Source organism: Cervus canadensis, chromosome 12, assembly GCF_019320065.1.
Source record: "Cervus canadensis isolate Bull #8, Minnesota chromosome 12, ASM1932006v1, whole genome shotgun sequence".
NCBI classification, from domain to species: domain Eukaryota; kingdom Metazoa; phylum Chordata; class Mammalia; order Artiodactyla; family Cervidae; genus Cervus; species Cervus canadensis.
The window spans coordinates 69,179,101-69,197,186 of record NC_057397.1 but is presented as its reverse complement, the minus strand read 5'-3'; the positions used below and the strand labels follow the sequence as shown (position 1 = coordinate 69,197,186).

Below are 18,086 nucleotides of genomic sequence, written 5' to 3'. Positions count from 1 at the left end.
CCTCCAAGGGCTATGATCACAAAGCAAGCAAGGAAATAGATGTCATTTTGACACTGCCTAGTTGGGACTTGTAACATATATAGCTTTTATTTTTTTTAATTTTTTTTTAATTTTTTTATTAGTTGGAGGCTAATTACTTCACAACATTTCAGTGGGTTTTGTCATACATTGATATGAATCAGCCATAGATTTACACTTATTCCCCATCCCGATCCCCCCTCCCACCTCCCTCTCCACCCGATTCCTCTGGGACTTCCCAGTGCACCAGGTCCAAGCACTTGTCTCATGCATCCCACCTGGGCTGGTTGATCTGTTTCACCATAGATAGTATACATGCTGTTCTTTGATTGAAACATCCCACCCTCACCTTCTCCCACAGAGTTCAAAAGTCTGTGCTGTATTTCTGTGTCTCTTTTTCTGTTTTGCATATAGGGTTATCGTTACCATCTTTCTAAATTCCATATATATGTGTTAGTATGCTGTAATGTTCTTTATCTTTCTGGCTTACTCACTCTGTATAAGGGGCTCCAGTTTCATCCATCTCATTAGGACTGGTTCAAATGAATTCTTTTTTTTTTTTTTTAATATTCCATGGTGTATATGTACCACAGCTTCCTTATCCATTCATCTGCTGATGGGCATCTAGGTTGCTTCCATTTCCTGGCTATTATAAACAGTGCTGCGATGAACATTGGGGTGCACGTGTCTCTTTCAGATCTGGTTTCCTCAGTGTGTATGCCCAGAAGTGGTATTGCTGGGTCATATGGCAGTTCTATTTCCAGTTTTTTAAGGAATCTCCACACTGTTTCCATAGGTGGCTGTACTAGTTTGCATTCCCACCAACAGTGTAAGAGGGTTCCCTTTTCTCCACACCCTCTCCAGCATTTATTGCTTGTAGACTTTTGGATAGCAGCCATTCTGACTGGCGTGTAATGGTACCTCATTGTGGTTTTGATTTGCATTTCTCTGATAATGAGTGATGTTGAGCATCTTTTCATATGTTTGTTAGCCATCTGTATGTCTTCTTTGGAGAAATGTCTGTTTAGTTCTTTGGCCCATTTTTTGATTGGGTCATTTATTTTTCTGGAATTGAGCTGCAGGAGTTGCTTGTATATTTTTGAGATTAATCCTTTGTCTGTTTCTTCATTGCTATTATTTTCTCCCAATCTGAGGGCTGTCTTCTTTCACCTTACTTAATAGTTTCCTTATGGTGTAAGTTAGTTGCAAAAGCTTGAAGTTTTCATTAGATCCCATTGTTTAGTTTTGCTTTTATTTCCAATATTCTGGGGGGTGGGTCATAGAGGATCTTGCTGTGATTTATGTCGGAGAGTGTTTTGCCTATGTTCTCCTCTAGGAGTTTTATAGTTTCTGGTCTTACATTTAGATCTTTAATCCATTTTTAGTTTATTTTTGTGTATGGTGTTAGAAAGTGTTCTAGTTTCATTCTTTTACAAGTGGTTGACCAGTTATCCCAGCACCACTTGTTAAAGAGGTTGTCTTTTTTCCATTGTATATCCTTGCCTCCTTGTCAAAGATAAGGTGTCCATAGGTTCGTGGATTTATCTCTGGGCTTTCTATTCTGTTCCATTGATCTATATTTCTGTCTTTGTGCCAGTACCATACTGTCTTGATGACTGTGGCTTTGTAGTAGAGTCTGAAGTCAGGCAGGTTGATTTCCTCCAGTTCCATTTTTCTTTCTCAAGATTACTTTGGCTATTCGAGGTTTTGTATTTTCCATACAAATTGTTTGAAATTCTTTGGTCTAGTTCTGTGGAAAAATACCCGTTGGTAGCTTGATAGGGATTGCATTGAATCTATAGATTGCTTTGGGTAGAATAGCCATTTTGACAATATTGATTCTTCCAATCCATGAACACGGTATGTTTCTCCATCTGTTTGTGTCCTCTGATTTCTTTCATCAGTGTTTTATAGTTTTCTATGTATAGGTCTTTTGTTTCTTTAGGTAGATATACTCCTAAGTATTTTATTCTTTTTGTTGCAAGGGTGAATGGTATTGTTTCCTTAATTTCTCTTTCTGTTTTTTCATTGTTAGTATATAGGAATGCAAGGGATTTCTGTGTGTTAATTTTATATCCTGCAACTTTACTATATTCATTGATTAGTTCTAGTAATTTTCTGGTAGAGTCTTTAGGGTTTTCTATGTAGAGGATCATGTCATCTGCAAACAGTGAGAGTTTCACTTCTTCTTTTCCTATCTGGATTCTTCTTTTCCTATCTGGATTCCTTTTACTTCTTTTTCTGCTCTGATTGCTGTGGCCAAATCTTCCAACACTATGTTGAACAGTAGTGGTGAGAGTGGGCACCCTTGTCTTGTTCCTGATTTCAGGGGAAATGCCTTCAATTTTTCACCATTGAGGGAGATGCTTGCTGTGGGTTTGTCATATATAGCTTTTATTATGTTGAGGTATGTTCCTTCTATTCCTGCTTTTTGGAGAGTTTTAATCATAAATGAGTGTTGAATTTTGTCAAAGGCTTTCTCTGCATCTATTTGAGATAATCATATGGTTTTTATCTTCAATTTGTTAAATGTGGTGTATACATTGATGATTTTGCGGATATAAAGAATCCTTGCATTCCTGGGATAAAAGCCCACCTTGGTCGTGGTGTATGATTTTTTTAATATGTTGTTGGATTCTGTTTGCTAGAATTTTGTTAAGGATTTTTGCATCTATGTTCATCAGTGATATTGGCCTGTAGTTTTCTTTTTTTGTGGCATCTTTGTCTGGTTTTGGAATTAGGGTGATGGTGGCCTCATAGGATGAGTTTGGAAGTTTACCTTCATCTGCAATTTTCTGGAAGAGTTTGAGTAAGATAGGTGTTAGCTCTTCTCTAAATTTTTGGTAGAATTCAGCTGTGAAGCCATGTGGTCCTGGGCTTTTGTTTGCTGGTAGATTTTTGATTACAGCTTCGATTTCCTTGCTTGTGATGGGTCTGTTAAGATCTTCTATTTCTTCCTGCTTCAGTTTTGGAAAGTTATACTTTTTCTAAGAATTTGTCCATTTCTTCCAAGTTGTCCATTTTATTGGCATAGAGCTACTGGTAGTAGTCTCTTATGATCCTTTGTATTTCAGTTGTTGTCTTGTTGTGATCTCCCATTTTCATTTCTAATTTTTTGTTAATTGGTCTTCTCTCTTTGTTTCTTAATTGAGTCTTCCTACATGGTTTGTCAAATTGTTTATTTTTCAAAAAAACCAGCTTTTAGCTTTGTTGATTTTGCTATGGTCTCTTTAGTTTCTATTGCATTTATTTCTGCCTTAATTTTTAAGATTTCTTTCCTTCTGCTTAGCCCTGGGGTTCTTTCATTTCTTCCTTCTCTAATTGCTTTAGGTGTAGAGTTAGGTTATTTATTTGGCTTTTTTCTTGTTTCTTGATGTAAGCCTGTAATGCTATGAACCTTCCCCTTAGCACTGCTTTTACAGTGTCCCATAGGTTTTGGGTTGTTGTGTTTTCATTTTCATTCATTTCTATACATATTTTGATTTCTTTTTTGATTTCTTCTATGATTTGTTGGTTATTCAGAAGCGTGTTATTTAGCCTCCATATGTTTGAATTTTTAATAATTTTTTTCCTGTAATTGAGATCTAATCTTACTGCACTGTGGTCAGAAAAGATGACTGGAATGATTTCAATTTTTTTGAATTTTCCAAGACTAGATTTATGGCCCAGGATGTGATCTATTCTGGAGAAGGTTCCGTGTGCACTTGAGAAAAAGGTGAAGTTGATTGTTTTGGGGTGAAATGTCCTATAGATATCAATTAGGTCTAGCTGGTCCATTGTGTCATTTAAAGTTTGTGTTTCCTTGTTAATTTTCTGTTTAGTTGATCTATCCATAGTTGTGAGTGGGGTATTAAAGTCTCCCACTATTATTGTGTTACTATTAATTTCCTCTTTCATACTCGTTAGTGTTTGCCGTACATATTGCGGTGCTCCTATGTTGGGTGCATATATATTTATAATTGTTATATCTTCTTCTTGGATTGATCCTTTGATCATTATGTAGTGTCCTTCTTTGTCTCTTTTCACAGCTTTTATTTGAAAGTCTATTTTATCTGATATGAGTATTGCGACTCCTGCTTTCTTTTGGTCTCCATTTGCATGAAATATTTTTTTCCAGCCCTTCACTTTTAGTCTGTGTGTGTCTCTTGTTTTGAGGTGGGTCTCTTGTAGACAGCATATATGGGGGTCTTGTTTTTGTATCCATTCAGCCAATCTTTGTCTTTTGGTTGGGGCATTCAATCCATTTACATTTAGGGTAATTATTGATAGGTGTGGTCCCGTTGCCATTTACTTTGTTGTTTTGGGTTCACGTTTATACAACCTTTCTGCATTTCCTGTCTAGAGAAGATCCTTTAGCATTTGTTGAAGAGGTGGTTTGGTGGTGCTGAATTCTCTCAGCTTTTGCTTATCTGTAAAGCTTTTGAGTTCTCCTTCATATCTGAATGAGATCCTTGCTGGATACAGTAATCTAGGTTGTAGGTTATTCTCTTTCATTACTTTCAGGACGTCCTGCCATTCCCTTCTGGCCTGGAGGGTTTCTATTGATAGATCAGCTGTTATCCTTATGGGAATCCCTTTGTGTGTTATTTGTTGTTTTTCCCTTGCTGCTTTTAATATTTGTTCTTTGTGTTTGATCTTTGTTAGTTTGATTAATATATGTCTTGGGGTGTTTCGCCTTGGGTTTATCCTGTTTGGGACTCTCTGGGTTTCTTGGACTTGAGTGGCTATTTCCTTCCCCATTTTAGGGAAGTTTTCAGCTATTATCTCCTCGAGTATTTTCTCATGGCCTTTCTTTTTTTTTTTTTCTTCTGGAACTCCTATGATTCGAATGTTGGGGCGTTTCACAGTGTCCCAGAGGTCCCTGAGGTTGTCCTCATTTCTTTTGATCCTTTTTTCTTTTTTCCTCTCTGCTTCATTTATTTCCACCATTTTATCTTCTACCTCACTTATCCTATTTTCTGCCTCCGTTATTCTACTCTTGGTTCCCTCCAAAGCGTTTTTGATCTCATTCATTGCATTGTTCATTTTTAATTGACTCTTTTTTATTTCTTCTAGGTCTTTATTAAACAATTCTTGTATCTTTTCAATCTTTGTCTCCAGGCTATTTATCTGTAACTCCATTTTGTTTTCAAGATTTTGGATCATTTTTATTATCATTATTCTAAATTCTTTTTCAGGTAGATTCCCTATCTCCTCCTCTTTTGTTTGACTTGGTGGGCATTTTTCATGTTCCTTTACCTGTTGGGTATTTCTTTGCCTTTTCATCTTGTTTAGATTGCTGTGTCTGGAGTGGACTTTCTGTATTCTGGAGGTCTGTGGTTCCTTTTTATTGTGGAGGATTTACCCAATGGGTGGGGTTAGACGATTGGCTTGTCAAGGTTTCCCGGTTAGGGAAGCTTGCGTCAGTGTACTGGTGCGTGGAACTTGATTTCTTCTTTTTGGAGAGCAATGGAGTGCCCAGTAATGAGGTTTGAGATGGGTCTATGTGTTAGGTGTCACCTTGGGCAGCCTGTATGTTGACATTCGGGGCTATGTTCCTGTGTTGCTGGAGAATTTGCGTGGTATGTCTTGCTCTAAAACTTACTGGCTCTTGGGTGGTGGTTGGTTTCAGTGTAGGTATGGAGGCTTTTGGACGGTCACTTATTGCTTAAAGTTCCATGTAGTCAGGAGTTTTCTGGTGTTCTCAGGTTTTGGGCTTAAGTTTCCTGCCTCTGGATTTCAGTTTTATTCTTCCTGTAGTCTCAGGACTTCTCCAACTATACAGCACTGATAATAAAACTTCTAGGTTAATGGCGAAAAGATTCTCCCCTGTTAGGGACACCCAGACAGGTTCACAGAGTTACATGAACAGGAGAAAAGGGAGGAGGGAGATAGAGATGAGCAGGAGGAGAAAAAGGGGGACTCAAGAGGAGAGAGAGAGATCTACGCAGCTGTCTGTTCCCAGAGTGTTCTCCGTATCTCAGACACCTACAAGGATTCACAGAATTGGATTGGGAAGAGAAGGGGAAAGGAGGAAATAGAGGTGTTCTGAGGTAGAAAACAGAGAGTCAAGATTGGGAGAGAATAATCTTCGGTTTAAAGATAGGGCTTCTCTTCTTTTTTTTTTTTGGTAAGGTTATAGTGTAGTGAAAATGAAAATGAAGAGTAGTAGAGGAGTACTAGAGGACTTTAAAAGAAATAAGAGAAAAAGAAAAATAGAAAATAAAAGAGAAAACGGAAAGAAAAAAAAGAAGAAAAAAGAAAAAAAAGGAAAAAGAAAAAAAGAAAAAAAACAAACAAAAAAAAAACAAAAAAAAAGAAAGAAAGAAAAAAAAATTTTTTTTTCCCCCTAATTAAAAAAATCGTAAAAATCTATGTAAATGAAAGTTAAGGAGTAATGGGGGAGTAATAGGGAATTTTAAAGGAAAATAAAAGAAAAAAAATAAAAAAGAAAAAATATAAAAAGAAAAAAAAAATTTTTTTTTTTTCCTTACTTAGAAAAAAAAAAGTAAAAATATATCTAGGAGTTTCTCTGGAGCTGTTGCGGTCAGTGTGGGTTCGGCTCAGTTTCAGATAGCTCCTCGTTCCAGCTTACACTTCTCGATATCTATAGGGCCCTTCCGGTGAAGTCGGTGTTTTCTACAGTGATTTTAATCTGTTGCACCAGTCCCTTCTGAAGCGGTTCCCTTTGTTTATTTGGCTTCTGTTTGCCGGTCTCTTCAGAGCCTCATTTCCGCCCTGACACAGGCGGGCGGAGGTGGACGCTTATTCAGGTAGCTAGTTCCGTTGCGCTGCTGGGAGGGGCTGACGCTGCGGGGCGGGGCTGGCGCTGCGGGGCGGGGCTGACGCTGCGGGGAGGGGCTGACGCTGCGGGGATGGGCTGGCGCTGCGGGGCGGGGCGGGGCTGACGCTGCGGGGAGGGGCTGACGCTGCTTTCTCCGTCTGCGCTGCTCAGGCTCCCGGCTGTTCTATATGGAGCGCGCCCCGTGCTGCGCTAGGTTCCAGCCCTCGGGTGTTACACAAAAGCACGGAAGGAAAAGCTGCGCCTGCTCTCTGTGCCTTCCCCGTCAGAGCGGTCCAGGCAGCAAGGGGCTTGATGGGTGCGCTATCCCCAGGTGTGGCGCACTCACTCCCTTCCGCGGACCCAGTCTCAGTTTCCGCTGGCGCCAGTCGGGTGCGCGCGCCTTCCGCCCTCCGCGTCCCCAGCCCCAGTCCCCGCCCCGCGCCGGTCGGGTGCCTGCGCCCTGTGTCTCGCCGCGACCTTCCCCTCCCCCCTGCCTCCTGCCTCCGGCGGGGCTGGGCCGGTCCGCAGCCTGCGAGCTCTTCTCTGGACTTTCTCGGTCCCTTTGTTCTGCGAACGGCCGGCAGTGTGTTCCGGCCGGTTAATTTTCTCTCTTTTGGTCTCCCACAGTTCAAGTTGGCACCTCACAGAAGCTCCCTCCGATTGTCCTCAGGGCACTCAGGCCCGGACCCTAGCCCAAGCAAGGCCGCCTAAGACTCCCTTCCCGGGACGGGTCTCCGTCCTTAGCTCTTTTGTCTCACTTTTTATCTTTTATATTTTGTCCTACCTCCTTTCGAAGACAATGGTCTGCTTTTCTGGGCGCCTGATGACCTCAGCTAGCGATCAGAAGTTGTTTTGTGAAGTTTGCTCTGCATTCAGTTATTCTTTTGATGAATTTGTAGGAGAGAAAGTGGTCTCCCCGTCCTACTCCTCCGCCATCTTGGCTCCTCCACTAGCTTTTATTTTTAAAGCTGTAATGTGTATTGGCCAGCTTACTTAATGTTTGTGGGCTCCCGTTACATTTTTTACTTTATCAATAGTATTTTTGATTTTAACAGCAAATAAAAGATTCCCCACTCTCAAGGAAAGATGTTTTATTTTGTTTAGTTCTCTGTTCCTTTTGCAAACAATTTTAATGATAGTGTAAAGCTGTACACCCCAGGACAGTTTATACTGACTAAGGGGTGAGTGTACAATTGATCTTTCTTTACATTTGTTACAGCTCATGAATAATGTAAATACCCATTTTTTTTAGGATATAAAGAGAGATCTAGGGTGCTCAGTGTGTACATGTTATTGTCATAAAAGGCATACTGTTGGATACAAAACACCATGAACTTTTTGTTTGCTTGCTTCAAAGAAATTGCTCTTTTTCTTGTCTTGTCATGTACAAACTAGTTTTTAGAGTTATCAAAATTAGGAATAGCTTTCAACCTTGCCAGCCTCTCTTGTATGTATATTTAATTAAAGTACACTTTCCCCTGTGATACACTTAAAATGACAATTAAAGCCATTATTTTAAGTGTTTGTGATTCTTTCCTAAAACCAAAGTTTCTATTGAAATATAAATGGACACTCTCCTAAGTACAAGGTGACATGATTGTGTATGCCTGCCGCTTTCTTGGGGATTCAAAAATAGGTTTTTAAGTTTGAATAACAATTAATAACATAAGGCTGTTTACACTACTAATGAATAAAGTTAATAACATTTGTACTATTTTCAGTCTATTCATTAAATAATCTTTTTATAGTTAGATCAGGACTGAACCTGTCCATTCAGAAAGCTTCAAATTATAAAAACAATACTGTTCTGTATGTGTGACTGATTATGCCTTCTTTGGCCTATGTTCTTTATTCTGTGATGAAGTTGAAGCTTGTAAGTCAAAACAAAGGAACTTAACTTACAGAACTCACAGTATCTATGACTTTTTAAAACTAATATCTGTTTTAAAAAAAAGAAAGCGGTTTCAACAGATGACCAGGTACAATACCATGTGGGAAAAATGAATTCAGACTTATTTAATGATGAACTTGTTAAAAAAATTACCTACTTTAAAAAACAAGGAAGCTAAGAGAGGTTAAATGAATTATCCAAATTCACAGTATCTATTATTTTCCAATCTTTCTATCTCCGTCTGTATGTGTCTGAAGCAGTACTGCTTTATTTAGTTGGTGAGGAATTAACATTTCATAGAGCTTCCATTTCTCTCAGCTTCTAAGATAGACCCCTGCTCCAAAGGTCATGGTGCTGTGCTGCGCTTAGTCACTCATCACGTCCGACTCTTTGTGACCCCATGGGCTGTAGCCTGCCAGGTTCCTCTGTCCATGGCGATTCTCCAGGCAAGAACACTGGGGTGGTTTGCCATGCCCGCCTTCAAAGGATCTTCCCAACCCAGGGATTGAACCCAGGTCACCCGCATTGCAAGTGGATTCTTTATCATCTGAGAAGAGGGTATTGCCAGGAAGACCTGGGCAAATGGCTGCAGCAGACAAATTCTGTATTGAAATTTCTCCTCCATTTCTTCATGTCTTGCCTACATCCTGGCAATCCAATATAATCTAGGCCTGCCCAAAGTGAAAGTACCTTCCTGATAATACCTCTTGGTTTCTTTCTCCCAGTTAGAACTATCAGTTACTTGTAAGGTGACTTCCAGGCAAAGGAAGGCTACATCATTATCAGATAAATGATTAACAGTTGACCTTTCAGGTCATATTTTCACTTTAAAAAGTACAGGATGGCTAGGCAAAGGAATTTTAAATTTCTGGATTGAGTGGAAGAGGTACTTTTAGGAGGATAAGTCTTTCTGATACTCTTTGGATAGTCTTTTGCCTCCCCAAAACTCAGTAGAAATAAGGGGTATTTTCTGAAAGGCTACAGACTTATCTAATGATTGCTAAAATTTCTTAGTAAAGAAGAAGTACATATTTTCCTTGAGAAGTATGGTAGTATATTAAGTTCTCTAACAATTTTTAATAATGAAAACATCAGCAAAGAAATTGTCAATCATGATTGAGTGACAGTTGGACTTACAGGGTTTCAATTCATTGTAGGATTTATTTCATTCAGAACTTTGAATCTGTTAATTTCTTTTTTTTTTCTCTCTCTCTAAAAGGAAACCCTGCAGCAGGTGAAAATTATCTCAATAAACAACCCGCTTGTTTTTCTGAATGCAAAGAAATTTCATACTGATATAATGAACATAATCCAAAAAGAAAATACTGGAAACCAACCACTTGATGAAATCAGAAAGGTAAGGTCAACTCTTTTGATTATATTATGCTACAGGTAATCCTATATCTTGATACCCCAAAAAGGAATCATGTAAATATAATACATTGTAAAAATGTTTAGAGGCCTCTTCCCTCAGTAAAAGCTTATATTATGTTGTAGTTTTTATCTAGTTTGTAGTTAGCTTTTAGGTAATTGCTCTTGTTCACTCGTTTGTTCATTCACTCATTAATTCATCATTATCTAAAGGACATGTGTGTTGTGCTGTTCTGTGCTTAGTCACTTAGTTGTGTCCAACTCTTTGCGACCCCAGGCTCCTCTGTCCATGGAATTCTCTAGGCAAGAATACTGGTGTGGGTTGCCATGCCCTCCTCCAGGGGATCTTCCCAACCCAGGGATCGAACCCACGTCTCCCACATTTCAGGCAGATTCTTTACCAGCTGAGCTATCAGGGAAGCCTGTGTTCTAGGTGCTATAACCCTGGGAGGAATAAATATGACAATTTACTTAAAGCATATTTTTACCCAATGAAAGAAGAGTTAGGTCTACCTCTAAAAGAGAATATAGTAGATGACTCAAAGAGGTATAAACTGTCCACCTCATTGTGATAACATTGTCTTAAATTGCCATCATTTTTTATCTCCACAAATTATCTCAGTTAACAGGGATAGCAAATAAAATGTGCATGAGAAAGAGTTAATGCATAATCATTTGAATCCTTAAGCCCTCTGCAATGTTAAGAGCATAGACTTTGGAGCTAAGCTGCCTGGGTAAGCCACTTAGAAGCTACTAGACCTTCAGTTCAGTTCAGTTCAGTTGCTCAGTCGTGTCCGACTCTTTGCGACCCCATGGACTGCAGCATGCCAGGCTTCCCTGTCCATCACCAACTCCCAGAGTTTATTCAAACTCATCCATTGAGTCGGTGATGCCATCCCACCATCTCATCTTCTGTCATCCCCTTCTCCTCCTGCCTTCAATCTTTCCCAGCATCAGGGTCTTTTCAAATGAGTCAGCTCTTCGCATCAGGTCGCCAAAGTATCAGACCTTAACCAAATTATTTAATCTTTTCTATTTAAGTTTTCTAATCAGTGCTATCAACAATTAAATATGTTAATATATGCAAAGAAATTAGATAGTGCCTGGCCTACTTAATACTCTAAAATCTTAGCTAGTCTTACTGGTTTGATTGAGTGCAAATAATATCCTCTGAATGAAGAGTTTCTTGACTATTGTAGATCACAAAGTTCTCTTCTTTCTCTTATATCCTTGAGCATATACTATCTCTCTGTCAGTCAGATGCATAGGAGACCATGGTCCTCCCATTTCTGGTATCTCAGGAACTAATTCCACATTCCTGTCTCTGAAGCTTGACGTGTCTACCCCAGGCCTCATGCTGATCCACACTACAGAGACCCTAGATATAAGATCAGATATGAAATTTGCTGGGCACAGTTCAAAATGAAAGTGTGAAGCTCTTTGTTCAACAACTGTTAGGAATTTCAAAATGGTGACAACACAGCATTAATCCAAATGAGAGACCCTTCTAAGCTTGAGGTCTTATGTGACTGCGCAGGACTCTAGCCCACAAAACTGGCTCTGCCTGTATATCTCCAGACCTTCTTTACCACTCACTGAGCTCTTTTAGATGTCACTTTCATTGGAATATTAGGAGGCACCGCCTGTGATTTTGGGTTGAAAAGAACTTGCTCTTATTCTAAAGGGGGAGGTATATACCTAATTATTCAAGTTGTAGTACTATGTTAGGCCTGTTTTTAATCACAAAGCCATTCTATACCTGTATGTGAAACAGGTATGTTCTTGTAGCTGACTTTAAGCTCATAACCACCATGTATAACAGCTTTATGGGAAAATTTGTCTAGAGCTTCATGTAATCTAATTAACCTACAAGAAGTTTGTGGTCTTATTTTTCCAAAATGTAAGCTTACTTCTTGAAATAATATACTAAATTGTGGGCTTTATCATTTCTAGTAGAGTACCTGACATGGGAATTCTTACAGCTAATTATTTATCAATAGTTGATAGTGTTTTCCTTATTTTCCTGCAAGATTAAGATTGCTCCAACTTGTTTTCAGAAATTACAAAATGACATGTGTTTACCTTTAGTATATCTTAGAAACAAATCTCATTAACACAGTCTTCTGTGAGAAGTTGCCACATATATGATTTTACCTACTTGGGATTTCAGAAAATTGAGTCTAAAAATCAAACAGGCAACTAAACAGAAAATTAACAAGGAATCACAAACCTTATATGACACAATGGACCAGCTAGACCTAATTGATATCTATAGGACATTTCACCCCAAAACAATCAACTTCACCTTTTTCTCAAGTGCACACGGAACCTTCTCCAGAATAGATCACATCCTGGGCCATAAATCTGGTCTTGGAAAATTCAAAAAAATTGAAATCATTCCAGTCATCTTTTCTGACCACAGTGCAGTAAGATTAGATCTCAATTACAGAGAAAAAATTGTTAAAAATTCAAACATATGGAGGCTAAATAACACGCTTCTGAATAACCAACAAATCATAGAAGAAATCAAAAAAGAAATCAAAATATGTATAGAAATGAATGAAAATGAAAACACAACAACCCAAAACCTATGGGACACTGTAAAAGCAGTGCTAAGGGGAAGGTTCATAGCATTACAGGCTTACATCAAGAAACAAGAAAAAAGCCAAATAAATAACCTAACTCTACACCTAAAGCAATTAGAGAAGGAAGAAATGAAGAACCCCAGGGTTAGCAGAAGGAAAGAAATCTTAAAAATTAAGGCAGAAATAAATGCAATAGAAACTAAAGAGACCATAGCAAAAATCAACAAAGCTAAAAGCTGGTTTTTTGAAAAAATAAACAAAATTGACAAACCATTAGCAAGACTCATTAAGAAACAAAGAGAGAAGAACCAAATTAACAAAATTAGAAATGAAAATGGAGAGATCATAGCAGACAACATTGAAATACAAAGGATCATAAGAGGCTACTACCAGCAGCTCTATGCCAATAAAATGGACAACTTGGATGAAATGGACAAATTCTTAGAAAAGTATAACTTTCCAAAACTGAACCAGGAAGAAATAGAAGATCTTAACAGACCCATCACAAGCAAGGAAATCAAAACTGTAATGAAAAATCTTCCAGCAAACAAAAGCCCAGGACCAGATGGCTTCACAGCTGAATTCTACCAAAAATTTAGAGAAGAGCTAAACCTATCTTACTCAAACTCTTCCAGAAAATTGCAGAAGAAGGTAAACTTCCAAACTCATTCTATGAGGCCACCATCACCCTAATTCCAAAACCTGACAAAGATGCCACAAAAAAAGAAAACTACAGGCCAATATCACTGATGAACATAGATGCAAAAATCCTTAACAAAATTCTAGCAAACAGAATCCAACAACATATTAAAAAAATCATACACCACGACCAAGTGGGCTTTATCCCAGGAATGCAAGGATTCTTTAATATCCGCAAATCAATCAATGTAATACACCACATTAACAAATTGAAAGATAAAAACCATATGATTATCTCAATAGATGCAGAGAAAGCCGTTGACAAAATTCAACACTCATTTATGATTAAAACTCTCCAAAAAGCAGGAATAGAAGGAACATACCTCAACATAATAAAAGCTATATATGACAAACCCACAGCAAGCATCACCCTCAATGGTGAAAAATTGAAAGCATTTCCCCTGAAATCAGGAACAAGACAAGGGTGCCCACTCTCACCACTACTATTCAACATAGTGTTGGAAGTTTTGGCCACAGCAATCAGAGCAGAAAAAGAAGTAAAAGGAATCCAGATAGGAAAAAGAAGAAGTGAAACTCTCGCTGTTTGCAGATGACATGATCCTCTACATAGAAAACCCTAAAGACTCTACAGAAAATTACTAGAACTAATCAATGAATATAGTAAAGTTGCAGGATATAAAATTAACACACAGAAATCCCTTGCATTCCTATATACTAACAATGAAAAAACAGAAAGAGAAATTAAGGAAACAATACCATTCACCATTGCAACAAAAAGAATAAAATACTTAGGAGTATATCTACCTAAAGAAACAAAAGACCTATACATAGAAAACTATAAAACACTGATGAAAGAAATCAAAGAGGACACAAACAGATGGAGAAACATACCGTGTTCATGGATTGGAAGAATCAATATTGTCAAAATGGCTATTCTACCCAAAGCAATCTATAGATTCAATGCAATCCCTATCAAGCTACCAACGGTATTTTTCACAGAACTAGACCAAAGAATTTCACAATTTGTATGGAAATACAAAAAACCTCGAATAGCCAAAAGTAATCTTGAGAAAGAAGAATGGAACTGGAGGAATCAACCTGCCTGACTTCAGACTCTACTACAAAAGCCACAGTTCATCAAGACAGTGTGGTACTGGCCACAAAGACAGAAATATAGATCAGTGGAATAGAATAGAAAGCCCAGAGATTAATCCACAACCTATTGGACACCCTTATTCTTTGACAAAGAAGGCAAGGATATACAATGAAAAAAGACAACCTCTTTAAACAAGTGGTGCTGGGAAAACTGGTCAACCACTTGTAAAAGAATGAAACTAGAACACTTTCTAACACCATACACAAAAATAAACTCAAAATGGATTAAAGATCTAAATGTAAGACCAGAAACTATAAAACTCCTAGAGGAGAATGTAGGCAAAACACTCCTGACATAAATAACAGCAGGATCCTCTATGGCCAACCTCCCAGAATATTGGAAATAAAAGCAAAAATAAACAAATGGGACCTAATGAAACTTAAAAGCTTTTGCACAACAAAGGGAACTATAAGCAAGGTGAAAAGACAGCCCTCAGATTGGGAGAAAATAATAGCAAATGAAGAAACAGACAAAGGATTAATCTCAAAAATACACAAGCAACTCCTGCAGCTCAATTCCAGAAAAATAAATGACCCAATCAAAAAATGGGCCAAAGAACTAAACAGACATTTCTCCAAAGAAGACATACAGATGGCTAACAAACACATGAAAAGATGCTCAACATCACTCATTATTAGAGAAATGCAAATCAAAACCACAATGAGGTACCATTACACACCAGTCAGGATGGCTGCTATCCAAAAGTCTACAAGCAATAAATGCTGGAGAGGGTGTGGAGAAAAGGGACCCTCTTACACTGTTGGTGGGAATGCAAACTAGTACAGCCGCTATGGAAAACAGTGTGGAGATTCCTTAAAAAACTGGAAATAGAACTGCCATATGACCCAGCAATCCCACTTCTGGGCATACACACTGAGGAAACCAGATCTGAAAGAGACACGTGCACCCCAATGTTCATCGCAGCACTGTTTATAATAGCCAGGACATGGAAGCAACCTAGATGCCCATCAGCAGATGAATGGATAAGGAAGCTGTGGTACATATACACCATGGAATATTACTCAGCCATTAAAAAGAATTCATTTGAATCAGTTCTAATGAGATGGATGAAACTGGAGCCCATTATACAGAGTGAAGTAAGCCAGAAAGATAAAGAACATTACAGCATACTAACACATATATATGGAATTTAGAAAGATGGTAATGACAACCCTATATGCAAAACAGAAAAAGAGACACAGAAGTACAGAACAGACTTTTGAACTCTGTGGGAGAAGGTGAGGGTGGGATGTTTCGAAAGAACAGCATGTATATTATCTATGGTGAAACAGATCACCAGCCCAGGTGGGATGCATGAGACAAGTGCTTGGGCCTGGTGCACTGGGAAGACCCAGAGGAATCGGGTGGAGAGGGAGGTGGGAGGGGGGATCGGGATGGGGAATACGTGTAACTCTATGGCTGATTCATATCAATGTATGACAAAACCCCCCAAAAAATAAAAAAAAATAAAAATCAAACAGGGTTCATTGAATTTAGGTTATTAGTAGATGAAGTCACTCAAAAGGATTCTTCAACTCAACTTTATGATGGTGAGGAAGAATTTGTTGAAACTGAGTTCCACTATAACGATAATGATGCAAATATTGTATGTATATTTGTATGCTGTGAATTTTAAAGGAACTCCAAGGATTCAGATGGCAATTTGGAAGCCCTGCTCTCAGAGGAACCTGGGATAAACCTTTATTTGGAATGATTAAAAGGATAGTCTTGAGCTTGAGTGCTCTTTGGGGCATTTCGTATTATTCTTGTCAGACACTGTCAAGGATATCTACCTGTCTTAAGGACTGTGCACTTATTCCAAGTTCAGTTTTAGAGTAAGACGTCTGCATCGGTTAATCTCTACTGCAGCGTTGCCTCCCTTTATCAGTCTGCACAAAATAGTTCACAGTTGTGCCTTGAAGCAGAGTACTCTGCCGGGGCCTCGATTTTCTCTTCTCTGATCTTCTCTTCTCTTCTCAGCTGCGTTTTCAGCAGCTGGTGGTGATGGAAGGACATTGAAAACACTCCAGAGCAGGAAGATTCACATCCCATTCAAAACAAGAATTGAAAAAGTATCCTCTGTTAGGTTATATAATGATATACTTCTATATTGCTATACTTCTTGTATGCTCAGTCGTGTCCAACTCTTTGAGACCCCATGGACTGTAGCCTGCCAGGCTCCTCTGTCCACAGGATTTCCCAGGCAAGAATACTGGAGCAGGATGCCATTTCTCACTCTAGGGGTTCTTTCCGACCCAGGATTGAACCCGCGTGTCTTGTGGCTCCTGTATTGGCAGGCGGATTCTTTACCACTGAGCCTGTATATCACCATTAAATATCTCCCTGAATGCAGAAGCTTAGAAGGATCTCAGGCTGCTAGCGTTTGATGGATTTGTGCTCGCTATTATATAGAGCTACAGATATTCACTATTCATTACCATTTGTGCTCTCACTTTGCAAGAGAAGTTTCAATCTACCATTTATCTAAAATTTTCTTTTGCTCAGACAAGATGTTTTTCAAAACTAGACTTTGTTTTTGGAACAGTTTTTTAGATTTACAGAAAAATTGAAAAAAGTTAGTATAGAGAGTTCCTGTATTAGAGAATATTCCTATATATACCCCACATGACACAGTTTCCTCTATTATTAACATCTTGCATTAGTGAGATATATTTATTATAATCAATCAACCAATATGGATACATTATCATTAAGTAAAGTCCATGCTTTATCTGGACTTCTCAGATGGTGCTGGTGATAAAGAACCCACCTGCCAATGCAGGAGACTTAAGAGATGTGGGATCCGTCTTTGGGTCAGGAAGATCCCCTGGAGGAGGGCATGACAGTCCATTCCAGTGTTCTGGCCTGGAGAATCTCACGGACAGAGGAGCCTGGTGAGCTATAGTGCCTAGGGTGGCATAGAGTCGGACAGGACTGAAGCGATTTAGCACACATGCTTTATTTAGATTTACTTAGTTCTACCTGATATCCTTTCTCTGCTCTAGAATTCCATCCAGTATATCATGTTACATTTAGTTGTCCTATCTTCTTAGTTTCCTTTTGACTGTGACAGTTTCTTAGGCTTTCCCTTTATTTAATGGTCTTGACAATTTTGAGTAGTACCGGTCAGATATTTTGTAGAATGCCCCTCTGTTGAAATTATCTCTTATTTTTCTTGTGATAGCACTGGGGATATGGGTTTTTTAAGGAGGAAAACTATAGAGGTGAAGTGCCATTTTCATCACATTGTATCAAGGGTACATAATACCAACATTATTTCTCGCTGTAGATATTAATCTTGATCTTCTGGATGAGGTAGTATTTATCAGGTTTCTCCCCTATAAAATTACTTTCTTTCCCCTTTTGCATGCTGTAATCTTTGAAAGCGAGTCACTGTGTGCAGCTTGTATTTAGGGAAAGTGGAGTCATGCTCCACCTTTTTGAGGGTGGAGTATTTATATAAATAATTTGAAGTTCTTCTGCAGAAGAGACTTCTGACAAGGTATTTTTAAGAGGAGGGAAAGGAAACTCACATTCCTTGACTGTCTTTCAGGGGCTCATCTCTTTACCTGGGCTATCTAACATACTTATCGTCAGCCCCATGATGTAACTGACTTTACCTGAATGTTATGGAAAAAAAAA

At 38.6% G+C, this 18,086-nt stretch overlaps 1 protein-coding gene across 3 annotated transcripts in view; it reads left to right on the top strand.

The window, feature by feature from the left end:
• Positions 1-18,086, top strand: part of SLC26A7 (solute carrier family 26 member 7) — a 159,089-nt gene that overhangs the window by 108,864 nt on the left and 32,139 nt on the right. For all 3 annotated transcript variants that reach the window (XM_043483258.1, XM_043483257.1, XM_043483260.1), the window contains one exon: positions 9,892-10,029. In XM_043483258.1, coding sequence (XP_043339193.1) covers positions 9,892-10,029 — 138 coding nt within the window. The remainder of the gene's footprint in view (positions 1-9,891; positions 10,030-18,086) is intronic.